This window comes from Pristis pectinata, chromosome 18, assembly GCF_009764475.1.
Source record: "Pristis pectinata isolate sPriPec2 chromosome 18, sPriPec2.1.pri, whole genome shotgun sequence".
NCBI lineage: Eukaryota > Metazoa > Chordata > Chondrichthyes > Rhinopristiformes > Pristidae > Pristis > Pristis pectinata.
The window spans coordinates 36,811,499-36,832,793 of record NC_067422.1 but is presented as its reverse complement, the minus strand read 5'-3'; the positions used below and the strand labels follow the sequence as shown (position 1 = coordinate 36,832,793).

The 21,295-nt window shown below is 45.2% G+C and overlaps 1 protein-coding gene and 1 long non-coding RNA gene across 2 annotated transcripts in view; one reads left to right on the top strand and one right to left on the bottom strand.

Moving 5' to 3' along the window:
• LOC127579810 (uncharacterized) overlaps positions 1-2,785 on the bottom strand; it is a 27,366-nt gene extending 24,581 nt beyond the window's left edge. Inside the window, exon 1 of the long non-coding RNA XR_007957729.1 lies at positions 2,602-2,785. This is a non-coding gene — a long non-coding RNA (uncharacterized LOC127579810). The remainder of the gene's footprint in view (positions 1-2,601) is intronic.
• Positions 2,715-21,295, top strand: mrpl38 (mitochondrial ribosomal protein L38). Its single transcript, XM_052032760.1, has 9 exons — positions 2,715-2,888; positions 6,608-6,784; positions 7,562-7,693; positions 10,723-10,928; positions 12,185-12,257; positions 13,697-13,742; positions 16,036-16,194; positions 18,342-18,478; positions 21,000-21,295. The coding sequence occupies exons 1-9, from the start codon at positions 2,804-2,806 to the stop codon at positions 21,134-21,136; spliced, it is 1,152 nt and encodes a 383-aa protein (XP_051888720.1). The 5' UTR covers positions 2,715-2,803; the 3' UTR covers positions 21,137-21,295.

Genomic DNA, 21,295 nt, shown 5'->3' with positions numbered 1-21,295 from the left:
GAAGGACGATGGGCAGCTCGAGCCAGGTAGAGGAGGGGCAAAGGTGGAGTTAGGAAATGGAGTAGTTGAATGATAGATGGACGCAGACAAAAAAAAAGGCAGATGAAGCTAGATAGATGGGGAGAGTGACGTTGGAGACAACTGCTGGAGGGAGATTAGCTGCAACACAAAGGCTACCAGTGCTGGACTCTGGTAAGTAAAGGTGATAATGGGAACCATTAGGGGAGAGCTGAAGGGCAGATGGAACCAGAACCAGAACCAGATGGGGTGGAGCTGGTGGGTAAAATGTATGGGTAGTTGGTTGATGGAAGCAGGGGGATGGAAATGTGTGATGTGGACTGGAAAAGGGGACAAAGATGGGGGGAACTGAAGGAGAATCGGAAGGAGAGAGAGGGATAGTGGAAAACACACTGGAGGTGAGGGTTACCTGAAACTGGAAAACTCAATGTTCATACCATGGGGTTGTAGACTACACAGGCAGAATATGAAGTGTTGCTCCTCTAGTTTCCAGTGAACCTCACCCTGGTATTGGAGAAGATTGAGGATGGACAGGTCAGTGCGGGAATGGGAATGGGAACTGAAATGGCATGCAAGTGGGAGCTCGGGGTGGTCGTTGCAGACAGAGCATAGGTGCTCTGCGAAACGGTCGCCTAGTCTGCGCTTTGTCTCACTGATGTGGAGGAGGCCATATTGGGAGCACCGAATGCAGTGGACGAAGTTGGAGGGGGTGTAGGTAAATCTTTGCCTCAGCTGGAAGGGCTGTTAGGTCCCTGGATGGTGGTGAGGGAGGACATACGAGAACAAATTTTGCAGGGCAAGTGCCAGGGGTCAGGGTGGGGTGGGGTGGGGTGGGGGGGGGAGGGGAGGGCTGAGCAGACTAGAGGGTCACGGGGGAAATGGTCCCTAGGGAAGGCGGAGAAGGGTGGTGAGGAGAAGATGTGCCTAGTAGTGCAATCTTGTTGCAGCTGGTGGAAATAAGGGAGGATGATGTGCTGGATGCAGAAGCTAACGAATCACAAGTCCCTACTACTTCTTGGTTGATGGTCTATCAGTTTAGTCACTACTGGGGGAACCACAAACTACACAGAGTGTTTTTTGCCCTTGTTATTCCTTAACTCTACCCATTGATTCTATGAATTGATCTTATTGCTGTCCTAACATCATATACCATTATCGGTGCCAGCCGAACCCACCCCCTTCCCACCTTCCAGACTACCTTTCCAAAACATCATATACCTTTGGACATTAAGTGTTAGCATTGATCACCTTGCAACCTCGTCTCCAGAATGGCAATTTGATCAAACCCATTTAGCACATTCAACCAATTCCATGCATACAGATGAAGATCATTCAATTATGATCTTTTAACCAATCTTTCAATACTATTTACTGCTGCACTATTACTATTATACCACAAAGATCAAGTTCAGAGTGAGAAAGAGAAGACAGCCGAGTACTGACACTGAAGATTTATTATATTATATTCTTTGTTTATATATACATATTTCTAATTTTGTTTTGTCAATTATTCAAATTCCTTCAGCCGACCAGGCAGTACTGGCATTTCTTCTATGTTAGAAGCAGGAGTTGGCCATTCGGCCCCTCAAGTCTGCTCTGTCATCCACCAGGTTCATGGCTGATCTCCTCCCCTGACATCAGGTTCCTGCACCATCCCCACATCCCTCAATATGCCAACATCCGCCACTGTTTTGAATGGGCCCAGTGACTGAGCATGCCCACTCTGGAGTCGATCGTTCGCCTGTGGCGAGGAATTCCTCTGCACAGTTCATCCCCAGCAGCTGCGTAACAGAGGACTCTCTGATCTGTGAGCTGTTCCCAGGGACACACGCACACAGATATCAAGTTATAGAGTCATGGCCCGACCTGTCCATGCTGACCAAGATTCCCATCTAAACTATTCCCATTTGCCCACATTTAGCCCATATCCCTCTGGGCCTTTCCTATCCATTTCCAATTCCTCTAAGTCTTTCCTACTTCAGAGACACAAGAGATTCTGCAGATGCTGGAATCTGGAGCAACACACACACAAAATGCTGGAGGAACTCAGCAGGTCAGGCAGCATCTATGGAGGGAAACAAACAGTCGATGTTTCCAGTCGAGACCCTTCATCTGACTTCTGCCCAATCCCTTTCCCGTGCTAATGAAGGGTCTCGACCCAAAACGTCGGCTGTTCATTTCCCTCCACAGATGCTGCCTGACCTGCTGAGCTCCTCCAGCAGCTTGCGTGCTTCCCTATTCCCTGTGCTGCTGGAAGGTCACCAACTCGGTGACAGACGCCCTCTGGCCCGCCCGAAACCCGTTGGTCTGCCGGCACAGCCAGACGTCCGTAAGGCAACGGTACAGACTGGCACAGTCCGGGCAGCAGGAGTCCGTGCTGAGGGACGCACTGAGGCTGGGTGCAGCCAACGCAAGGGCTCGGTGGGGAAGGGCCGCAGCCTGGGCTCATGGACATGAGGGGGGCCGGGCTGGGTGAGGGGGCCGGGCTGGGTGAGGGGGCCGGGCTGTGGGCCCCACTGACGGTACCGGCCGCTCACCGCCCTCCCCCCCCCCACACCTGGCACCAGCCCACGGTCCACTTACATCAACCTGGGGGCTACGTTCCCGACTGAAGTCCCTCTGTCAGCCCGGGTTCCCCTTATTCCCCCCACGACCGTCGCCGACGGATCCTCCCGCTCCGGTGTGAAGGCGCCCACCTCCGGGGGCCGACGGGATACTGGAGGATACCCGTGGGAGGTCCGACGCCGAGGGGCCGACGGGATACTGGCGGCCCAGTGATCGGAAGATGGCGGCGCTGGCGCGGCTGCGCCCGGGCGGGTTCTTTCGTATCCTGAAGGTGGCGGGACCGGTCAGGACGGTGACAGGCACGGGTTAGTGAGGAGCTGACACCGCGGTGCCGTGTTCTCACTGGGTGCAGCACTGAAGTAAATGAGCAGCGGCGTCAGCTGGGGTCACCATGGGAACCTGACGACCGCCCCCAGGCCCGACCCGGAGGACCAGCTGCGGCATCTCTGGGGCCGCCCGAGGGGTCCCAGCACCGAGGGGCCCCCCAGCGCCGAGGGAGCTCAGCGCCGAGGGGTCCCCCAGCGCCGAGGGAGCTCAGCGCCGAGGGGCCCCCCAGCGCCGAGGGAGCTCAGCGCCGAGGGGTCCCCCAGCGCCGAGGGGTCCCCCAGCGCCGAGGGAGCTCAGCGCCGAGGGGTCCCCCAGCGCCGAGGGAGCTCAGCGCCGAGGGAGCTCAGCGCCGAGGGGTCCCCCAGCGCCGAGGGAGCTCAGCGCCGAGGGGTCCCCCAGCGCCGAGGGAGCTCAGCGCCGAGGGGTCCCCCAGCGCCGAGGGAGCTCAGCGCCGAGGGGTCCCCCAGCGCCGAGGGAGCTCAGCGCCGCGGGGTCCCCCAGCGCCGAGGGAGCTCAGCGCCGAGGGGTCCCCCAGCGCCGAGGGGTCCCCCAGCGCCGAGGGGTCCCCCAGCGCCGAGGGAGCTCAGCGCCGAGGGGTCCCCCAGCGCCGAGGGAGCTCAGCGCCGAGGGGTCCCCCAGCGCCGAGGGAGCTCAGCGCCGAGGGGTCCCCCAGCGCCGAGGGAGCTCAGCGCCGAGGGGTCCCCCAGCGCCGAGGGAGCTCAGCGCCGAGGGGTCCCCCAGCGCCGAGGGAGCTCAGCGCCGAGGGGTCCCCCAGCGCCGAGGGAGCTCAGCGCCGAGGGGTCCCCCAGCGCCGAGGGAGCTCAGCGCCGAGGGGTCCCCCAGCGCCGAGGGAGCTCAGCGCCGAGGGGTCCCCCAGCGCCGAGGGAGCTCAGCGCCGAGGGGTCCCCCAGCGCCGAGGGAGCTCAGCACTGAGGGAGCTCAGCACCGAGGGGTCCCCCAGCACTGAGGAGAGCTCAGCACCGAGGGGTCCCCAGCACTGAGGAGCCTCAGCACTGCGAGGAGAGCCTCAGCACTGCAAGGCAAGCTAACTAGTTCAAAACAAGTTCTGAGGAAAGGACCTTGGACCTGAAGCATTAGCTGTTTCTGTAGAAATGGTGCCTGACCTGCTGAGTATCTCCTGCACTTTCAATTTGTATTTATGCTAACTCCTTGTTATCCACTGACGTGTACTCGCGAGGTCGGCTGTGCATTACTGGGAGCATTGGTTAACATTTGCGTGTTACTCCAGAGCCCTGCCACGTGTGACTGGTGAATTCTGTTTGCTGTGAGGTGGATCACATTTGACATTGATGTGCAGTCAGGGTCAGGCATGTGGGGGATTTACTACTGGAGTCAGGGTGTGGAAAGGGATCAAGGTTGGAGTTGGGAATGCCTGGGTCAGGAACGTAGGTAGTTTTGCAGCTGGAGTACTTGTATGTATCCACTTGTTTTGAGAAGCTGAAGCTTACAAGTTGTTGTATTCGTGGAGGAGTTAACCTCTGTATGCATTGCAGCTTTCGTGTCATTGCCAGTGGCCTTAGTGGTAATCCATGTTTTTTTATCTGCAGGAAGTTCTGCCTAGCTTTACGTTACCAACAAATTATTTATATAAATCGTAAAAATTTGCAGACCAACACTGATCTCTGTGACACACCATTTATTACACCTATCCAACCAAAAAGGGGCCATTCTGCTCTGTTTCTCCTGTTCGCCACACAGTCCTCTCTCTACACAAATATGTTGCCACCTGCACTATGAGCATTTATTTTCCCCACTGATCTTTGTTGCAGGACCTTGTCAAAGGCTTCTTAGAAATCCATGTATGGTACTTCCATTGGTTCCCCTTTATGTACTGCACTTGTTGCATTCCCAAAGAGTCATAGTCATACAGCATGGAAACAGGCCCTTTGGCCCAACTTGTCCATGCTGACTATGTTGCCCAGTGAGCTAGTTCCATCTGCCTGTGTTTGGCCCACAGCCCTCTATTGATATACTTATCTAGATGGCTTTCAAATATTGCTAATGTGCCTGCCTCAACCACTATTTCTGGCAACTCATTCCAAATACGCACCATCCTTTGGCATGAAGAAGCTGCCCCAAAGATCTAGAGCTCTAATAAATTGGTCAAATATGATTTTCCTTTCACAAAACTATGTTGACGTTGCCTCATTACCATCACTTTTTTTCTGAATGACCTGCTATGATGTCTTTAATGACATTGTATGATGTTTACTATGTTGTATATCCTGCATAATCTTATGCTGCAAATTGGACCATCTGATGGTGGGCATATTTAGTAGTTCATTTAGTCTTGAATTGATCTTCAGAATTGGATTTGTCCTGCAAAACAGCACCTGTTTTCATTCCTGACATCCCTATTGTTCTTAAAAGCCCCATCCATGTGTTTGCTGTGAGATTTAATTTTTTTCCAAAGTTATTCTCCTGAGTTCTAACATATACAAACTCTTAACACATCATCCAGCTGTGATCTGTAGCATCTCCTTCTATATTGCTATTGGTGAAAGATCTTGAACTTTCATTTCAAATAGTGTCTGTAAAGTAGGAGAATGTCCTTAGGCACGTAACTGAAATGTAACCACATGAAGTTGGATATTTTGCGAAAGAGATGTCAGGACAGATAACAAAAAGTGTAGTCAAAGCACTTAGACTTAATGAATGACAAAAGGAGGAGTGAGACAGATTATGATGAAGGGAATTCCAGAGCTAGGGGGCCACAGAACCCGAGGACACAAGTAAATCAGAAATTTGTGGTACAGAAGACATATGCCAGCCAAAAATGGACTGTTAGGTTAATTCTACTTTCATGCAGTTGATTCATAGCCTTATAAGTTTCAGTTCCACAGGTGTCCATGCAGGTACTTTTTAATGTGATAAAGGTTTCTGCCTGCACCACCCTTTCAGCCAGAGTTCCACACTCATCCTGCTCATTGCACGAAACAGATTTTCCTCAACTCCACTCTAGTCCTCTGCTAATTAACAAATATATTCCCCTGAATTATTGTCCCTTCACCAAATTCACAGCTCAAGCTGTCTCAGCCTCTCAAAGTTTCGTAGCCCTCAATTAAATCTCAGTTTTGTCTCTTTTGTTCTAAAGAAAATGATGCCAGCTGAGCCAATCCCCCTCATAACTATAATTCTCCTTTCATTCTTCAGTTCTGGCAGCATCCTTATAAATTTCCTCTGCATCACCTACTTCCTGCAACGGAGTGCCCAGTAATCTAGCTGTGGCCTAATTGATGTTTTATACATATTTTTAGCTAATAAAGACAAGTATTCAGTTTGCCTTTTTTTAACCACCTTACCTATTTTGCTTTCTTCAGGACGCTGTGGACATCTGTTTTCTCTTTGCCTACATTTCTGAGTATCCCGCCGTTCATTGTGCCTAGTTTGCCTTTCCCAAGTGTGTTACTCACATGTCACTGGATTGAGTTCCATTTGCTACTTCCATTGTATCCAATCAATCCATTTGATATTTTCTTACAATCTAGAAATTTCTTTTTCACCATCAACCATGCTGTCTTAAGCAGCCTCCTTAAAATAACTCGTATCTTTGGTCTTCACTGACCACCTTTCCTACCTCTGCTTGGTCTAAGCTACAATAGTGATATTTTGCTATGTTATGTTAGGTGAACCCAAGTTGTTGCAATATATCTTACTGTGTTCTCATCTCTTTCAGCTGTGCTATTTAAACGCGCAGCTCCACTAGGGCCGATGCCCAATGAGGATATTGATGTGACGGACCTGGAGTCTCTGGAGAAATACCGCAGCTATGCACGGTATCTGCAGATGGCAGAGAAGAAAAGCAAGGAACCAATCTGGTGGCGGACATACAAACATTATATACAAGAGCCTAGTAAGTTGCACTATATGATGTGAATAATGTTTCATGTTAAGATAATCACAAGTGTTTATAACTGAACTTGTCGATGGGATGTTTTGGGGTCTTAACCTTTCTTCTCCCAGGTCACTGGCTTATATATATAGTCTGGTTGCTTGTTGTGACTGTTTCATAGAAGATCACTTTGGTTTGTATAAATCCATTTAATCAAAATGTCCTGTTTGCTGCTTAATTGGCAATTTACTTGAAGTATAGTTAGCCTGTATAGAAAAGCAAAATTCGTTCATCAGAAAATGCTACTAACTTGGGTTAAAGCAAACTATTGGTTCATTGTTTAAATGGCATCTGGCCTGTGCTCTGTATTTTACTTGGAAGTGCCTGATGGGGCAGTTCAGGAGGTGCTTTACTCTGTACCTCACCTGCATTATAGCTGGGCTTCATTTACCAACAATGCTTCTTCTGATTTCATTCTGATTCTTTAAATCTTCCCAATGTCTCTCTCTGTCTCTCTCTTCCTTTGTGGAGAGCAGAATTTATTCTCTGTGATACCCTTAGTTATGTGAGATTATACTAAATTACCTCGGGAGTTTTTTACTTTTGATATTTTAATTGACAAATTATCTTTCTTCTTCTGTATCCTCTTGAATTTAATATTTTCAAGTGCCCCACAGCTGCTTGGAAAAAAGATTAGCTGAATGTTTGATTAGGGTGGGAAAATGTTTAAAAATACCTCTCGGGCAGAGGGATTTGGTCCTCTATTTCAGGATTTTCCACTGAATTTTTTTTTTACAGCTCCAGAGAAAATTGATATCGGTCTCCCTCATTTTAGAGCATCTCGGAAGAAGGAACTGAAGGAACGCAGACGCATTCTTAAGGCAAATCACAACAACAGTGACCTCGAGAGAGCATCACGGCACAGAACACGTAAGTCAGGATTGACAAGCAGATAACCAGTATTGGCAAAGCAAGCTGACCTCGACTGGGTGTGATTACAAGATATATTTGTATCTGTTGTCATGGGTTTATAACTTGCTTCGATTCAATGGATTGGATGAGGATGTGGAAGGGTGGGTTAGTAAGTTTGCAGATGACACGAAGGTTGGTGGTGTTGTGGATAGTGTAGAAGGTTGCTGTAGGTTACAACAGGACATTGATAGAATGCAGAGCTGGGCTTAGAAGTGGCAAATGGAGTTCAAGCCGGAGACGTGTGAAGTGATACACTTTGGAAGATCGAATTTGAAGGCAGAATACAAGGTTAATGGCAGGACTCTTAGCAGTGTGGAGGAACAGAGGGATCTTGGGGTCCACGTCCATAGATCCCTCGAGGTTGCCGCGCAGGTTGACGAGGTTGTTAAGAAGGCATATGGTGTGTTGGCCTTCATTAGTCAGGGTATTGACTTCAAGAGCTGCCGGCTAATGTTGCAGCTCTATAAAACTCTGGTTAGACCACACTTGGAGTATTCTGTTCAGTTCTGGTCACCTCATTATAGGAATGATGTAGAAGCTGTAGAGAGGGTGCAGAGATTTACCGGGATGTTGCCTGGATTGGAGAGCATGTCTTATGAGGATAGGTTGAGCGAGCTAGGGCTTTTCTCTTTGGAGCGAAGGAGAATGAGAGGTGACTTGAGAGAGGTGTACAAGAGGATAAGAGGCATAGATCGAGTGGACAGTTGGAGACTTTTTCCCAGGGCGACAATGACTAACATGAGAGGGCATAATTTTAAGGTGATTGGAGGAAGGTATAAGGGGGAATGTCAGGGGTAAGTTTTTTTTTTACACAGAGAGTGGTGGGTGCGTGGAACGCACTGCTGGCAGAGGTGGTGGGGGCAGATAAATTAGGGACATTTAAGAGACTCTTAAATAGCCACATGGTTGTGTGGGAGGGAAGGGTTAGATAGATCTTAGAGCAGGATAAAATGTCAGCACAACATTGTGGGCCAAAGGGCCTGTACTGTCCTGTTATGCTCTGTGTTCAACTATTGCTAGCCCTAGGTGGTGGTTGTGTGCATTTGGCCAAGCGACCTCTGCACAATTAGGATTATTCTGATTGTTATACTGTCCAAACACTACCTCTTGTACCTATCAGAACCAAATGCTTCTGCCCACTTCTACTGAACTAAAATATTGGCTGAAGGGTGGATAAACTGGAAGGTAGCACCCTGCAGAAAACCCTATTACTATCAGTTTGTGCACTTGTAAAAGTAACCCTAAAGCACTCTGACTGGTCAACAAATAATGTTGAGAAATTTCGAGCAAAAACCATGACATTTAGTAAAATTAAACTAAAGCTAGAACAAAGGGAGCTTCAAGCACTGTTGTGTCTCCCTGTCAGGTGCCAAAACCACCTCTTCCTCAAGGGTCTCCCTGGATTGTAAGGGATATTCCCTTGCTTTTTTTTTCTCTCAGGTAAAATGCTTAAAACAGGACTCCCCGCTCCCTGTACTAAGATTGAGATGAATGTTAACCAACCTTTGAGGCTTCTGGTTGCCCACCACATTTTCCAATACTGAAGCAGTGCCTCTCCAGTTTCTCTCCCATCTCAACGCCTGTCTTTTTAAGTTCAAAACTGTGAAATCCACTTCCTGCTCCCTGGATCCCATTCACGCTCTACTGATGACAGCCCAACTTGCCTTTGTCTGCATGTAACTGCCACTGCATGTGGTGCCATGTCCTCACTGCTTCTGAAAACCACCAGCAGTACCCTGCCAAGTCCTGCCCTTGCTTCAACTCGTTTCCTTCTTCACACTTCCAGCCTCTCCGAATTCCATGCAAACATTGCCTCCTTGAGCTTAATGTTGGAGTTGTAGTGACATGTGAATGAGGTGTCCTTATGCTAAAAACATCGGAAGAGTTTAATTGCAGAGGCAGCAAATGTAAAACATGAGGGGATGATGTTGAATGCGTGCAGGCTTTGAGTGGTACACTGCCCAATGAAACTGAATGATGGATGATGGATGTGGAGAAAGTCGATGGATGTTGCTTGCATGGATTTCCAGAAGACATGATAGAATCTCTCCTAGGAAACCATTATTAAAGGTGACATTCAAGGAATGAAGAGAAACCATTGACGTTATCGGGAACTTAACTGTTGGCGGGAAAGTGAGGGTAGATTTAACAGGGAGGAACAATATCTGGCAAGGTTTGATTACTTGTGTCCTAAAAGTGTTGGTGTTGTCATTTTAACTATTAGAAACATAGAAAGCCTACAGCCCGATTCAGGCCCTTCAGCCCACAAAGCTGTGCTGAACATGTCCCGACCTTAGAAATTACTAGGCTTACCCATAGCCTTCTATTTTTCTTAGCTCCATGTACCTGTCCAAAAGTCTCTTAAAAGACCCTATCGTATCCGCCACCACCACGGTTGCAGGCAGCCCATTCCACACACTCACTACTCTGAGTAAAAAAACTTACCCCTGACATCTCCTTTATACCTACTCTCCAGCACCTTAAACCTATGTCCTCTCGTGGCAACCATTTCAGACCTGGGAAAAAGCCTCTGACTATCCATACGATCAATGTCTCTCATCATCTTATCATCTATTGACTGTATTTATTAATGACTTAGATGGGACAACATGTTACAGTGGCAAGTTTGGCAGTGATGCAAACCTGTGTCAACTGTAGGTCATGTAGATGAAAGTAAGAAATGACAAAGGGATAATAATGTGATAAGCGAGTTGGAAAATTGGATTTAATCGGCAATGTGAGGTCATCCAATTTGGATCTGAGAATAAGAACATGACTTTATAATTGATGGAAAGCTAAATACAATGGAGGTTCAGAGAGCCTTGTGGATCTATTGACCATTAAAATATCATTGCTAGGTACAGAAAATTAAGGCCACGGTGGATATGTGGAGCAAGATCACAGATCAGCTGTGATCTCAGTGAATGGCAGAACAGGCTTAATTATACTGCACGGTTCCCGTGTTAAACTGAGTCCTCTTCTTGCAGTAACGATTCCACTGGATGAAGTGAAAGCTGACTGGGAGAAAACAAATGGTCCTTACCATTTAAGGACTATTGGTGAACACTATGGAGTTTATAGAGACCTGTTCAACAGAGCAACCTTCGTTCCACGTGTGATGCTGCGTGTTCAGTACGACTGTGAGGACTATTCCATGCCAGTGTATCATGGAAATGTGGTCACTCCCACAGAGGTATGACTGTAGGTCCAGTGCACTGTTTAATCCACATATACACTCCATACATACATAACATATGTCATGTGAATACTGAATAGGTGACCATTCCCTAGTAATTGTAATTGTTCTTTAATCTCAAATAATGTTAACTTAACCATTAGTTTAAATTAAACTGAAAAGCAGCAGAGTATGAAATAAATTAAGCAAATTAGAATAAAAATTAAAAATAAAATTAAGTTACTCGGTGATTATGAGTTCATTTCTGTCAAAGTATTTGGTTTGAGCAATGTGTTCAGTTGTTAGTACTGAGACCTCCAAATCACAACTTGGATCAGCTTCCGCTGCGCCAAAGTGGCATTTTTCTAATTCTTACATCGACCCACAATTTGAGAAAGGAGGGAGAGGGGAAACAAGCTACTAGTCTCTGTTAGCCTATCCTAGGAAGTAGGGAGAAAGCTGGAATGTATAATGAAGGATGAAATACCTTGAAAAGAATCATAGGATTGAATAGGATAGGATTTATGAAAGGCAAAATCATATTTGACTAATCTATTCAAGTTCTTTGCCGATGTGATTAGCGGAGTGGGTAAAGGGTAATGAAGGAATGTGGTGTAATTAGATTTTCAGAAGGCTTTTGAGGTCCTGCACAACAAAGTTGGCCACCAAGGTTAGAGCACACAGAATTGTGGGTAACATAATGACATGGATTGAGAATTAATTATTGGATAGAAACCAAAGGTCTGGCAAGCAATTAGTAAGGCAAATGTTGGTCTTTATTGCAAGGTGTGTAGAATGTTTGACTAAAATCTTGTGCAATCAGTTAGACCTTTGGTGAGACTACATCTGGAATACTGTGTGCAGGTTTAGTTTCTGTATTTAAAGAAGGATGTACAAGTCTGTGCAACGTAGATACACTAAGTTGATTCATTGGATGGAGAGTCTTTTCCTTGAGATTAGTATGAGGGCCAATTATCACTAGGGGAACCTCAGTGAAATTTACAAGATTTCAAAAATGATTGTGAGGGTAGTTGTTGTCCCTGGCTGGTGAATTTAGAATTTGGGAGCTTGATCTTTGGAGAAGAAAGTGAAAAGGAGTTTCTTCAGTTTGAGCAGTGAGTCCCTCTGCCCTTGCTGTTTCAATAATGGTAGTTGTGCAGTACATTCTGCCCATTTGTACAGTACATTTTTTGAGTTACAGAATAACATTATATGCATTTGTGCAGATTGTTTGCTGATTCTACATCCCACTGATTTTCCTTTGTCTTTCCCAGGCTGCAGATGTTCCCAAGGTATCATTTGAGGCAGAAGAGGGCTCCCTGTGGACACTGCTATTTACCAATCCAGGTCTGCATTTTTTGGAACTGGAGTGCAACTGAAGTTCAAAAGCAATCAGAATATAACTGCAGTGCTATAATGGATATGGGGGAAAAGATAATCTCTTGAAGTTCATTTCATTTACAATAATTACAATCTCTCTCACTGCTACTGCTGTTCCAAAGGCATCAAAAATGGTGTTGTAATGCAGCTTGATAATACTCAACAGGGACTATAACTTCTTTCTGATAACCGCAGGTGCTTGGGAGCATGGAGGCTTACCCTTGGCAAATATTTAGGGTTTTGCAGGGTCCCAGAGAGCTCTAATCATAGTGTTCTAAAATGATAGACCTGTACTTAGCAGTACTGTGCCATGATACCATGCAGTGTTAAATCTGTAACCAGCAGTGCTACCATACGGTTATTTTCGAATCCACAGGTTCTTTCAAGAGTCCAGGAATGAGTTGGAAACAACTTGGTGCTTCACAAAGTTTTATTGGAAAAGGTTAAAACAAAGAAACAGTCACAGAGCACATGGCACTAGCCTTACTACTAGGAGATGAGCCGAGACAAAAAGAACTAAAGATGAGCTAGGGCCGGGGTGGGGTGGGGAAAGAGAGCAAGAGAGAGATTAACAAAAAGTGACACCTTTTATACCTGAGATAAGAGGTACTCCTTAGCTAACAATAGTCCAATCAGGAAACCTATTAGATACCTGTGGCAAAACCAACCAATGAGAAAACACATATTCACCTGATGGACGAACCAATGAGCTAGGAAGCGGCCATTCCTTGTGCAGCCACTTGAGGTGTATTAAACACTATACATGTTAAAAAAAAAGTAACTAAAACAGTTGAATCCAACATTAGGGGCAGAGCAACACTGAGCTTCATTGCTACAAACCAGTTTTGATTACTAGTGTTAAAAACTGGTCTTTGAACTGTGAAGCTCAGACCGCTTTCTCCAGTCACAATTCAAGCTTTTACTGATCAAATTATACTTTACAAAAGTTTGTGGTGCATTGAAACTAATATTGGCTTGGTCACTAACGTCCGGGTGTAAACTGAGGAGCAATCAAACCCAGAGTCATCGAACAGCTTCCTCCTGCTGGCCCAGCAACTTCCCACCACCTTCTCCCCTACAATGTATCACCTAAAAAAATATACAATTTGTAGAGTGTTAGCATAAATGTAATTGTAAACAAGCTATTAGACAATCGACTACATTTGCATTGGGGTAAGGGAGACTGGGGATGTACAAGAGGGCTAGAAGAACCCTGAGATCAAAAGGATGTAGGAGTGGAGGAGGTTAATAGCACAGGGAGACGCAAGCCCAAGGCAATGCTTTTTTTATTGGACTTTTCAAGAAGATTCTTCTGTTTAACTTGATTAATTGCACAGATAAGCATGTTGTTATTTAAATTGTGACCACCCTATTTTAGTTGATGTGTATTGTGTTTTGTATTTCAGATGGACATCTGAGAGACAATGAATCAGAGTATGTTCACTGGCTGGTGTGAGTATTGGCATTGGCGACTAAATGTTGCTCTGCAGGTCTAATAGCATTTTACTCAATAACAAGAAATAACTTCCATCTGCCTAATAATCATTACCAGTTGGAGTATTGAGTACTACAGATATATAGTAATGCTTAAACCTTAAAACTGAAGGATAGGCATCAGCAAGATATGACACATAGTACCCCGACCTCATTTAATTTGGGTGATGTTGATTGAAATAGACTTCCCATTATTATTTATTATTATCATATCCAGCTCCTTCTCCGTACACAAGGTCATCCAAAACTCTGCTGCACATATTCTAATGTGTACTGAGTCTGGTGACGTATAACCCATGCTTTGGTTGACTAATGCTGGCTAATGGAGTTAAGGGCAGATGAGGGGTTCTGGTTGAAAACTTTATCTCTGTTTTAAAATTTCCACTTTTGTTTCCAAGTACACTTTGGTTTTGGCCTTATCTCTGCAGTCTCCTTTAGCCATCCAAGGTATGCTTCTCCAGTTCTGGGTTCCAGAGCATCTCCAGTTTCCACTGTCAGAAGACAAACCTCCAGTTGCCAAGATGCTAGGTTCCACACCACGTCGTCCCTTCACCTTTGCTTGTCTGCTTATTCTAGTCTGAAGAGCTTCCTTAAAGTCAATCCCGGACCACGTTTTTGCTTACCTGCCCTTACCTCCATCAAAAAAAAACTACTTTCCGCAACGGTAACCGTGGAACTACCATTTTGTTGTAAAAAATCTATCCAATTGATCATCTTTCAAGAAGGAAATTCTGCTGCCTTTACACAGTCTGGCTTATGTGTGCTTCCAGACCTACCAATGGGATGACTTGCAAGCAATCAGGAATGGATTGTGAATGTTCGTGTTGCCAGTGACATTCATATTTATAATTAGTGTAGAAACATTACTTGTAACACCATTCCACTGGCATTTTTTCTTAGCTTTAAGTTTTCCTCTCCTGAATGAAAACATTAACCTTATCTATTTGTCGACAAACTGATTTGTTGTACCTATTCATCCTTTACTGTTTTTCTTTCAAATTTCTGTCTCTTGCAATATTTTACTTTTAACTAGAATTTAATCTGTCCACATTCCTAATTCGTTCATCTGGGTTCCACAGGGCTCAGTACTTGGTTCCTTGTCTTTTTTTGTTGTTGCATATATTAGTGACTTAGAACTGAATGTGAGGGACATGAGGGTTTGTAGATGATACAAAAATCGCCGGTGGGCTTAACGGGAGGAAAGCTTTAGACTGCAGATCTAAACTTTAGATCTGGAGAGTTGGGCAGAAAAATAGCAAATGGAAAATAATCCAAAGAAGTTGGAAGTAATGCTCTGAGGAGGTGCAACAAGGGATGGAGATGTAAACTAAATGGCAGGGAAACTGAGTGTGAAGAAATGGGAGAACCTTGGAATATGTCCACAGCTCCTTAAATGTAGCAGGGGAGGTCATAGGAGGTTGGAAAGACGTGTGAGATTCTGCCCTTTATTAGATTGGCATTGGATATGCTAGAACTGTATACAACAATGATTAGACTATAGTTTGAGTACTGCATACAGTTCTGGTCAGCACATCACATGAAAATGTGAAGGCGCAGAGGAAATTTACCGGACTGAAAAATTGTAGCCCTAAGGAAAGGTTGGAAAGCTCTGGTTATTTTCTATGGAACAGAGGAGGGTGAGGTGAGACCTAACTGAGTTGTTTCAAAATCATTAGATGTTTAGGTAGGGGCAAATAAAAAGGATCTACTTCCCTTAGCAGAGGGTGTAGATTTAGCATAATTGGATTAAAGGTGAGTTTGGATGTGTACCTGAAGAGCTGTCACCTAGACAGATCTAACACTAGAAGGTGTGATTAGATTGAGTAATTCAGACACGATGGATAAGTGGCCTCCTTCACTGTCATAACATTTCTATGATTTTGGTGATTGTTTAGTTCCCTTGTCATCTCTTTGGATTTACCAGTTTTTTTTTACCTTTCCCAAAACCTGGTTTGTTTTTATCCACTGACTGACATTTAATTTGTCTGTTAATGTGAACAAAAGGGATACCAGTGTTGATTCCTGGAGTACTCAACTTAGTACTTAGTACTCCTCTCCATTCTGACATCACTCCCCTAAAAATATACTCACTGATGCTCTCATTCAGCTAAACATTTTCTTATATCCCCACCTTTCTAAATGTATGTAGCTTTAGAAGTTTTTGTGCATTGTTGTGTCTGTTCTGTAAATGGCGAGACTGGCAAATTAAAGAAACTGAGTCAGTTTATTTCATTATATTTTTGTTATACAGCGGTAATATTCCTGGGAATGCTGTATCGGAAGGAGAGGATGTCTGCCACTATTTCCCCCCTTTTCCTGCTAAAGGCACAGGATATCATCGGTGCATCTTCATTCTCTTTAAACAAGATAAAGTAATTAACTTCAAAGAAGACTCCAGGCCGAACCCTTGGTAAGATGAAACAGTTTCAAGTGTAACCTCAGTGCCTAAGAGACTGGACTTCAGTCAGCATAGTGCAGAGATGGTGCATTTACCACCATCTATTGCCATGTCTCTTGAGGTCTTGGTGAGATGGGTAGTGTTAGATATTGCTTTATATCTGCAAAAATTAATGGAAATAGGAGTTGGCTACTGAGTTTTAACATCATGAAGCTTTCCAGCTTCTGTATTTACCCATTTGGTGCCTCTGATTAAGAATGAACGAAGTTGCATCTTCGAGTAGATAAGGTTCATAAAGATTCATAGAGATTATGAACAGGCCCTTTGGCCCAACTCATCCATGCCGGCCAAGATGCCTATTTACACTATTCCCATTTGCCTGCATTTAGCATATATCCCTCTCAACCTTTCCTATCCATGTACCTGTCTAAATGTCTTTTAAATGTTGCAATTGTACCTGCCTCTGCCAACACCTCTGGCAGCTCGTTCCATTTACCCACCACCCTCTGTGTGGGAAAAACTTTCCCCTCAGATCCCCTTTAAATTTTTCCCATCTCACCTTAAATCTATGCCCTCTAGTTTTAGACTCCCCTACCCTAGGAAAAATACTATGACCATTCACCCTCTCTATGCCCCTTATCATTTTATAAGCCTCCATAAGGTCACCTCTCAGCCTCCTCCACTCCAGGGAAAACAGTCCCAGCCTATCCAATCTTATTTTAAAACTCAAGCCCTCTAGTCCAGGAACATTCCTGTGAATCTTCTGCACCCTCTCTAGCTTAATCACATCCTTAGCGTGGCAATCAGATCTGCACGATACTCCAAATGCGGCCTAAACGATTTCTGCAACTGTAGCACAATGTCCAAACTCCTATGTGCAATGTCTTGACTGATCAAGGCAAGTGTACCAAATTCCACCCTGCTACCTGTCTTGCTACTTTTTGGGAAATGTACTTGTAGCCCAAGGTGTCTCTGTTTGATAATATTCCCCGGGGCCCTGCCATTCACTGTGTATGTCCTGGCCTGGTTTAACTTCCCCAAAATGCATCAATTTGCACTTGTTTGAGTTAAATTCCAACTGCCATTCCCTGGCCCACTTCCCAGTTGATCCAGATCCTGTTGTAACCTTGGACAACCTTCACTGTCCACTCTACCACCTATTTTGATGTCATCTGCAGACTTGCTAATCATGCCATCTCCGTTCTCATCCAAATCATTAACGTATATAACGAACAATAAAGGATCCAGCACTGATCCCTGCAGCACACCACTGGTTACAGGCCTCCAGTCAACCTCTGCCTCCTACCACCAAGCCAATTTTGTATCCTGTTTGCTATCTCACCCTGGATCCCAGGTACTGTAACCTTTTGGAGCCTACCATGCAGGACCTTGTCTTGCCAGAGCCCACGTAGACAACATCTACCATCCTGCCCTCGTCAATCCTCTTAGTCACCTCCTCAGAAAAAAATCTCAATCACATTCATGACACATGATCTCCCAAGAACAAAGCCATGCTGGGTATCCCTAATCAGTCCTTGCCTTTCCAGATGTAAATAAATCCTGTCCCTCAGAATCTCTTCTGCTAACTTTCCCATCACTGACGTGAGGCTCACCAGTTTGTAGTTCCCTGGCTTGAGCTTGCAGCCCTTCTTAAATAAAGGCACAACATTAGGCATCCTCCAATTACTGTGGATTCTGAACATAAAAACAGAAAATGCTGGATGTACTGAGAAGGGCACGCAGCATCTGTGGAGCGTTATCCTTCATTGAACTGTTTCTCTCTCCACAGATGTTGCCTGTCTCCTGTGTATTTCTAGCATCCTAGGTTTACTGGATCCTATTCTGTTTACATGCCATTCCTGCTCTCATGTCTTCTGGGATGGTTCCCCTTCTTCCCCCAGTGGCAGGCATCCTAACTCTTCCCACTACACACCTCTGCCTATGCCCGCTCTCTTGCTGTACTATGTCTGTCAGACTTTGAGCTTGTGTGCGTATACATGTGTCACCTCTTGAACACCTTCTGTTCATATTTGGTTCTAGTCCCTATCTGTGATTGGTACGTTTGGCATTAGGGGCAATAGATGATTTCATTCCTGAGTAAGCTGGTATCTATGGAATGTGCATATCTCGTGCACCTCACCCTATGTATTACTTCACAGTCTCAGCCTGAAAATGCGAACCTTTAAAACCTTTGATTTCTACAAGAAACATCAGGATCTGATGACTCCAGCTGGGATGGCTTTCTTCCAGAGTCGCTGGGATGAGTCTGTCACGCATATCTTCCACAATCTTCTCGGTAAGTCCTATACATACTCCCACGTTTAAAAATGGTGTGTGCTAAAAAAAACAACTGCAGAACTGGGTGACCTCTCTAGAAAAGTACCGAAGTCTGTGAGAGATGCACTTTATCTTGCTGTGAACTTATTCTCTTTCATCGTGTGGGTCCTATCAGGAATATTTACACCCTGTGTAGAAATCACTTCTGTTTGCCATCGACAAATAATGCGCGGTGGAAAACATTAATTCACTACACCTTTGATCTCCCCTTCCCCTAATTGCACCCTTTGACTGACACATTGCTATCTGATGCAGCTCAAATTGGGAACTGACTGTGTCCTCCCAACTAGTGGTGCTGAGGTTTGGCACTCCAAAACAGAGGCCATCCATGGGGATAGGTGTACATATGGATGCTTCACGTCTTGGAGAATGGGTAGGGAAATTATTTGGTGTAATTCAATTTCCTGGAATAAGTTTGTTAATTTCCAACATTCCCCATATATGGTTGTTGTGAAACAGATTTGAGGTCTCAAAGGACAAGGACTCTGAACACAGTCTTAGAGATAAATGAGTTATTTACAAAGACAAACGTGGGGAAAAGATAACGGGAACAACACACACACACACACACACACACACACACACACACACACACCGGTGATAGCAAGCGTGGGAAAAATCGCAACAAGGGTAAAATACACACATGCACACACAACGGACTGGGTACAGTCAAGGAAAAGCAATACGATACCCGCCACCCCTTGACTTAGTGCAGGCATGGCTCTACACTACCGGGAATACTAACTAGAACGCCCCTAACCCTTTTGACAGTGCACACTTTACCAACGATCTCTCCAGCACCGTTTCACGGTTCCTCAACCTGGGATGAGGCAGGGTGAATCCCTTGGAGCAATCAAAAAGAGAACGAGCCAAGCACATATGGCACTCTTTATAGTGCTGGAGGGCTGGGGTGTCCAGCCCAGGTAGTTCGAAAAGGCCAATGGCCCAGCGCCAGCAGAGGCTAATTGATCACAAAGGCCAATGGCCTGAGGCCAGGTACAAAGGTGCTTAAAAGGACCAATGGTCAGGTGTGCACGGATGGTGGGGTGGAGCCAAATCTTGATTGATCAGTGGTGTGCCTTTCAACCAGGTAATGGGCAGTGCTGTCACGTGATGGTGTAGATTGATTAGAGGCCCGCAGGCAGTGGAAATACTGAGCAACAACAACCCACTGTACCCTATCTCTAGCAGCAGGCTTTGCATTAAAACATTCATAGGGCTTACATGTATAGCACACAAAATAAAGCAGCCGTTTCTTTACGTCATGTTCATGTGTTGCACATGTTACGTTGTGTCATCCAGCCATGACTGTGGTATTCTCTTCATGGATTGTAGTTGCAATGTTTTCTGAGGCAGACCAACTGGCAAGTAGCTGAGGCTTCGTTACAGTTGCCGTAGGATGCATCAGGAACGGATTAATTGAGCAAGATAACACCACAGCAAGGAAGATTTATGAGCAGTCATCAAGAGCGCCAGATGTTGGCAGAGAGCAAGTGTGTAAAGGGCAAAATGCACTGTTCCACAGAAAGAGGAAATAATGATCGATTAAATGGGGACTCTGAGAATGCATACGTACCTGGAATAGTAATGTTTATGAACGGGCCAGACTGGATAAATTCAGTCAACTAAAATCAACACTGGAGACTTTAGAATTGTTATACTGTTTAAGTGACCAAGGAAGCCAACATAGGGTTTTGCCTGCGTCAGAATTAAAGTGAAGCTGAGATAAATTGGCAAAGAGGGAACCATATTACAGTTTTATCTACAAAACAGTGAGGAAATAGAGAGGAGAAAGTGTGCAGGATAGTGAGAGGAAGAATGAGCAGAGAGTCAGTAGGAGCAATGACTATTATTGTAAACTGCTCCTAGTGAGTGGTAGAATCTGGGAAGAGTTGACAAAAATGTAAGGAGGAAACAAAATGGGATTAATATAGGATTAGTGTAAATGAATGGTTGATTGTACAGGCTCAGTGGACCAAAGGGCCTGTTTCCACGCTTTATCTTTCAATGACTCTTTGACTCTGTAACAGTAATGATAAAATAAAAGCTTGTTAGTTTTAATAGGAGAATGGTTGCCAATCAGATAGGCTTCTAGTGTGACAGTGGTGCTGCAGAAGCCTCACTAGGTTTGGGAGCATTACTGGTCCTGGAGGCGGTAAGTTTTATAGTACTCTGAGAAGGTTATTAACTGTGTTGCGGGGGGTGGGGAGGGAGGGTGGAATGTGCTCAGTAGTGAAAGAAGAAACAGCTTCTTAGTGGCAGCTTTAAGAATGGAGGAGAGAGTGCAGCCAAATCTCAGTGAACAGAGGACTGCAGGTAGAACTGTTGAAGGAAAGAATTGAAACGTTGGATTAGAATTCCATGAGAAATGATAAACAGGATTGAAGGGATCGGGAGTTCCAGCGCTGGATAAAGGAACAAAAAAATCAAGGTGTTGGAGAAGAAGAGAAGAATCAATAATTTCTTGTATTCTTTGACAGATATGAAGGAGCCAATATTTGAATACGACTTCCCTCCGGCTTACCATCCACCTCAGAGAAAATACCCACATGGTCAGCCACTCCGATACTTGGACCGGTACAGAGACAGCCACGAGCCCACCTACGGTATCTACTGATCCAGCAATGGCTTTCCACAGGGGTCCAAGGTCTTCAACTCCAGCTGTGACTGACTGCCCAAGACTGCTCCATTAGAACTCCTGTAAACAATTTCACGTGACCATCCACAAGAACAAGTTCTGTGTTCATGCAACAGAAATAAATATTTTTCTAATATG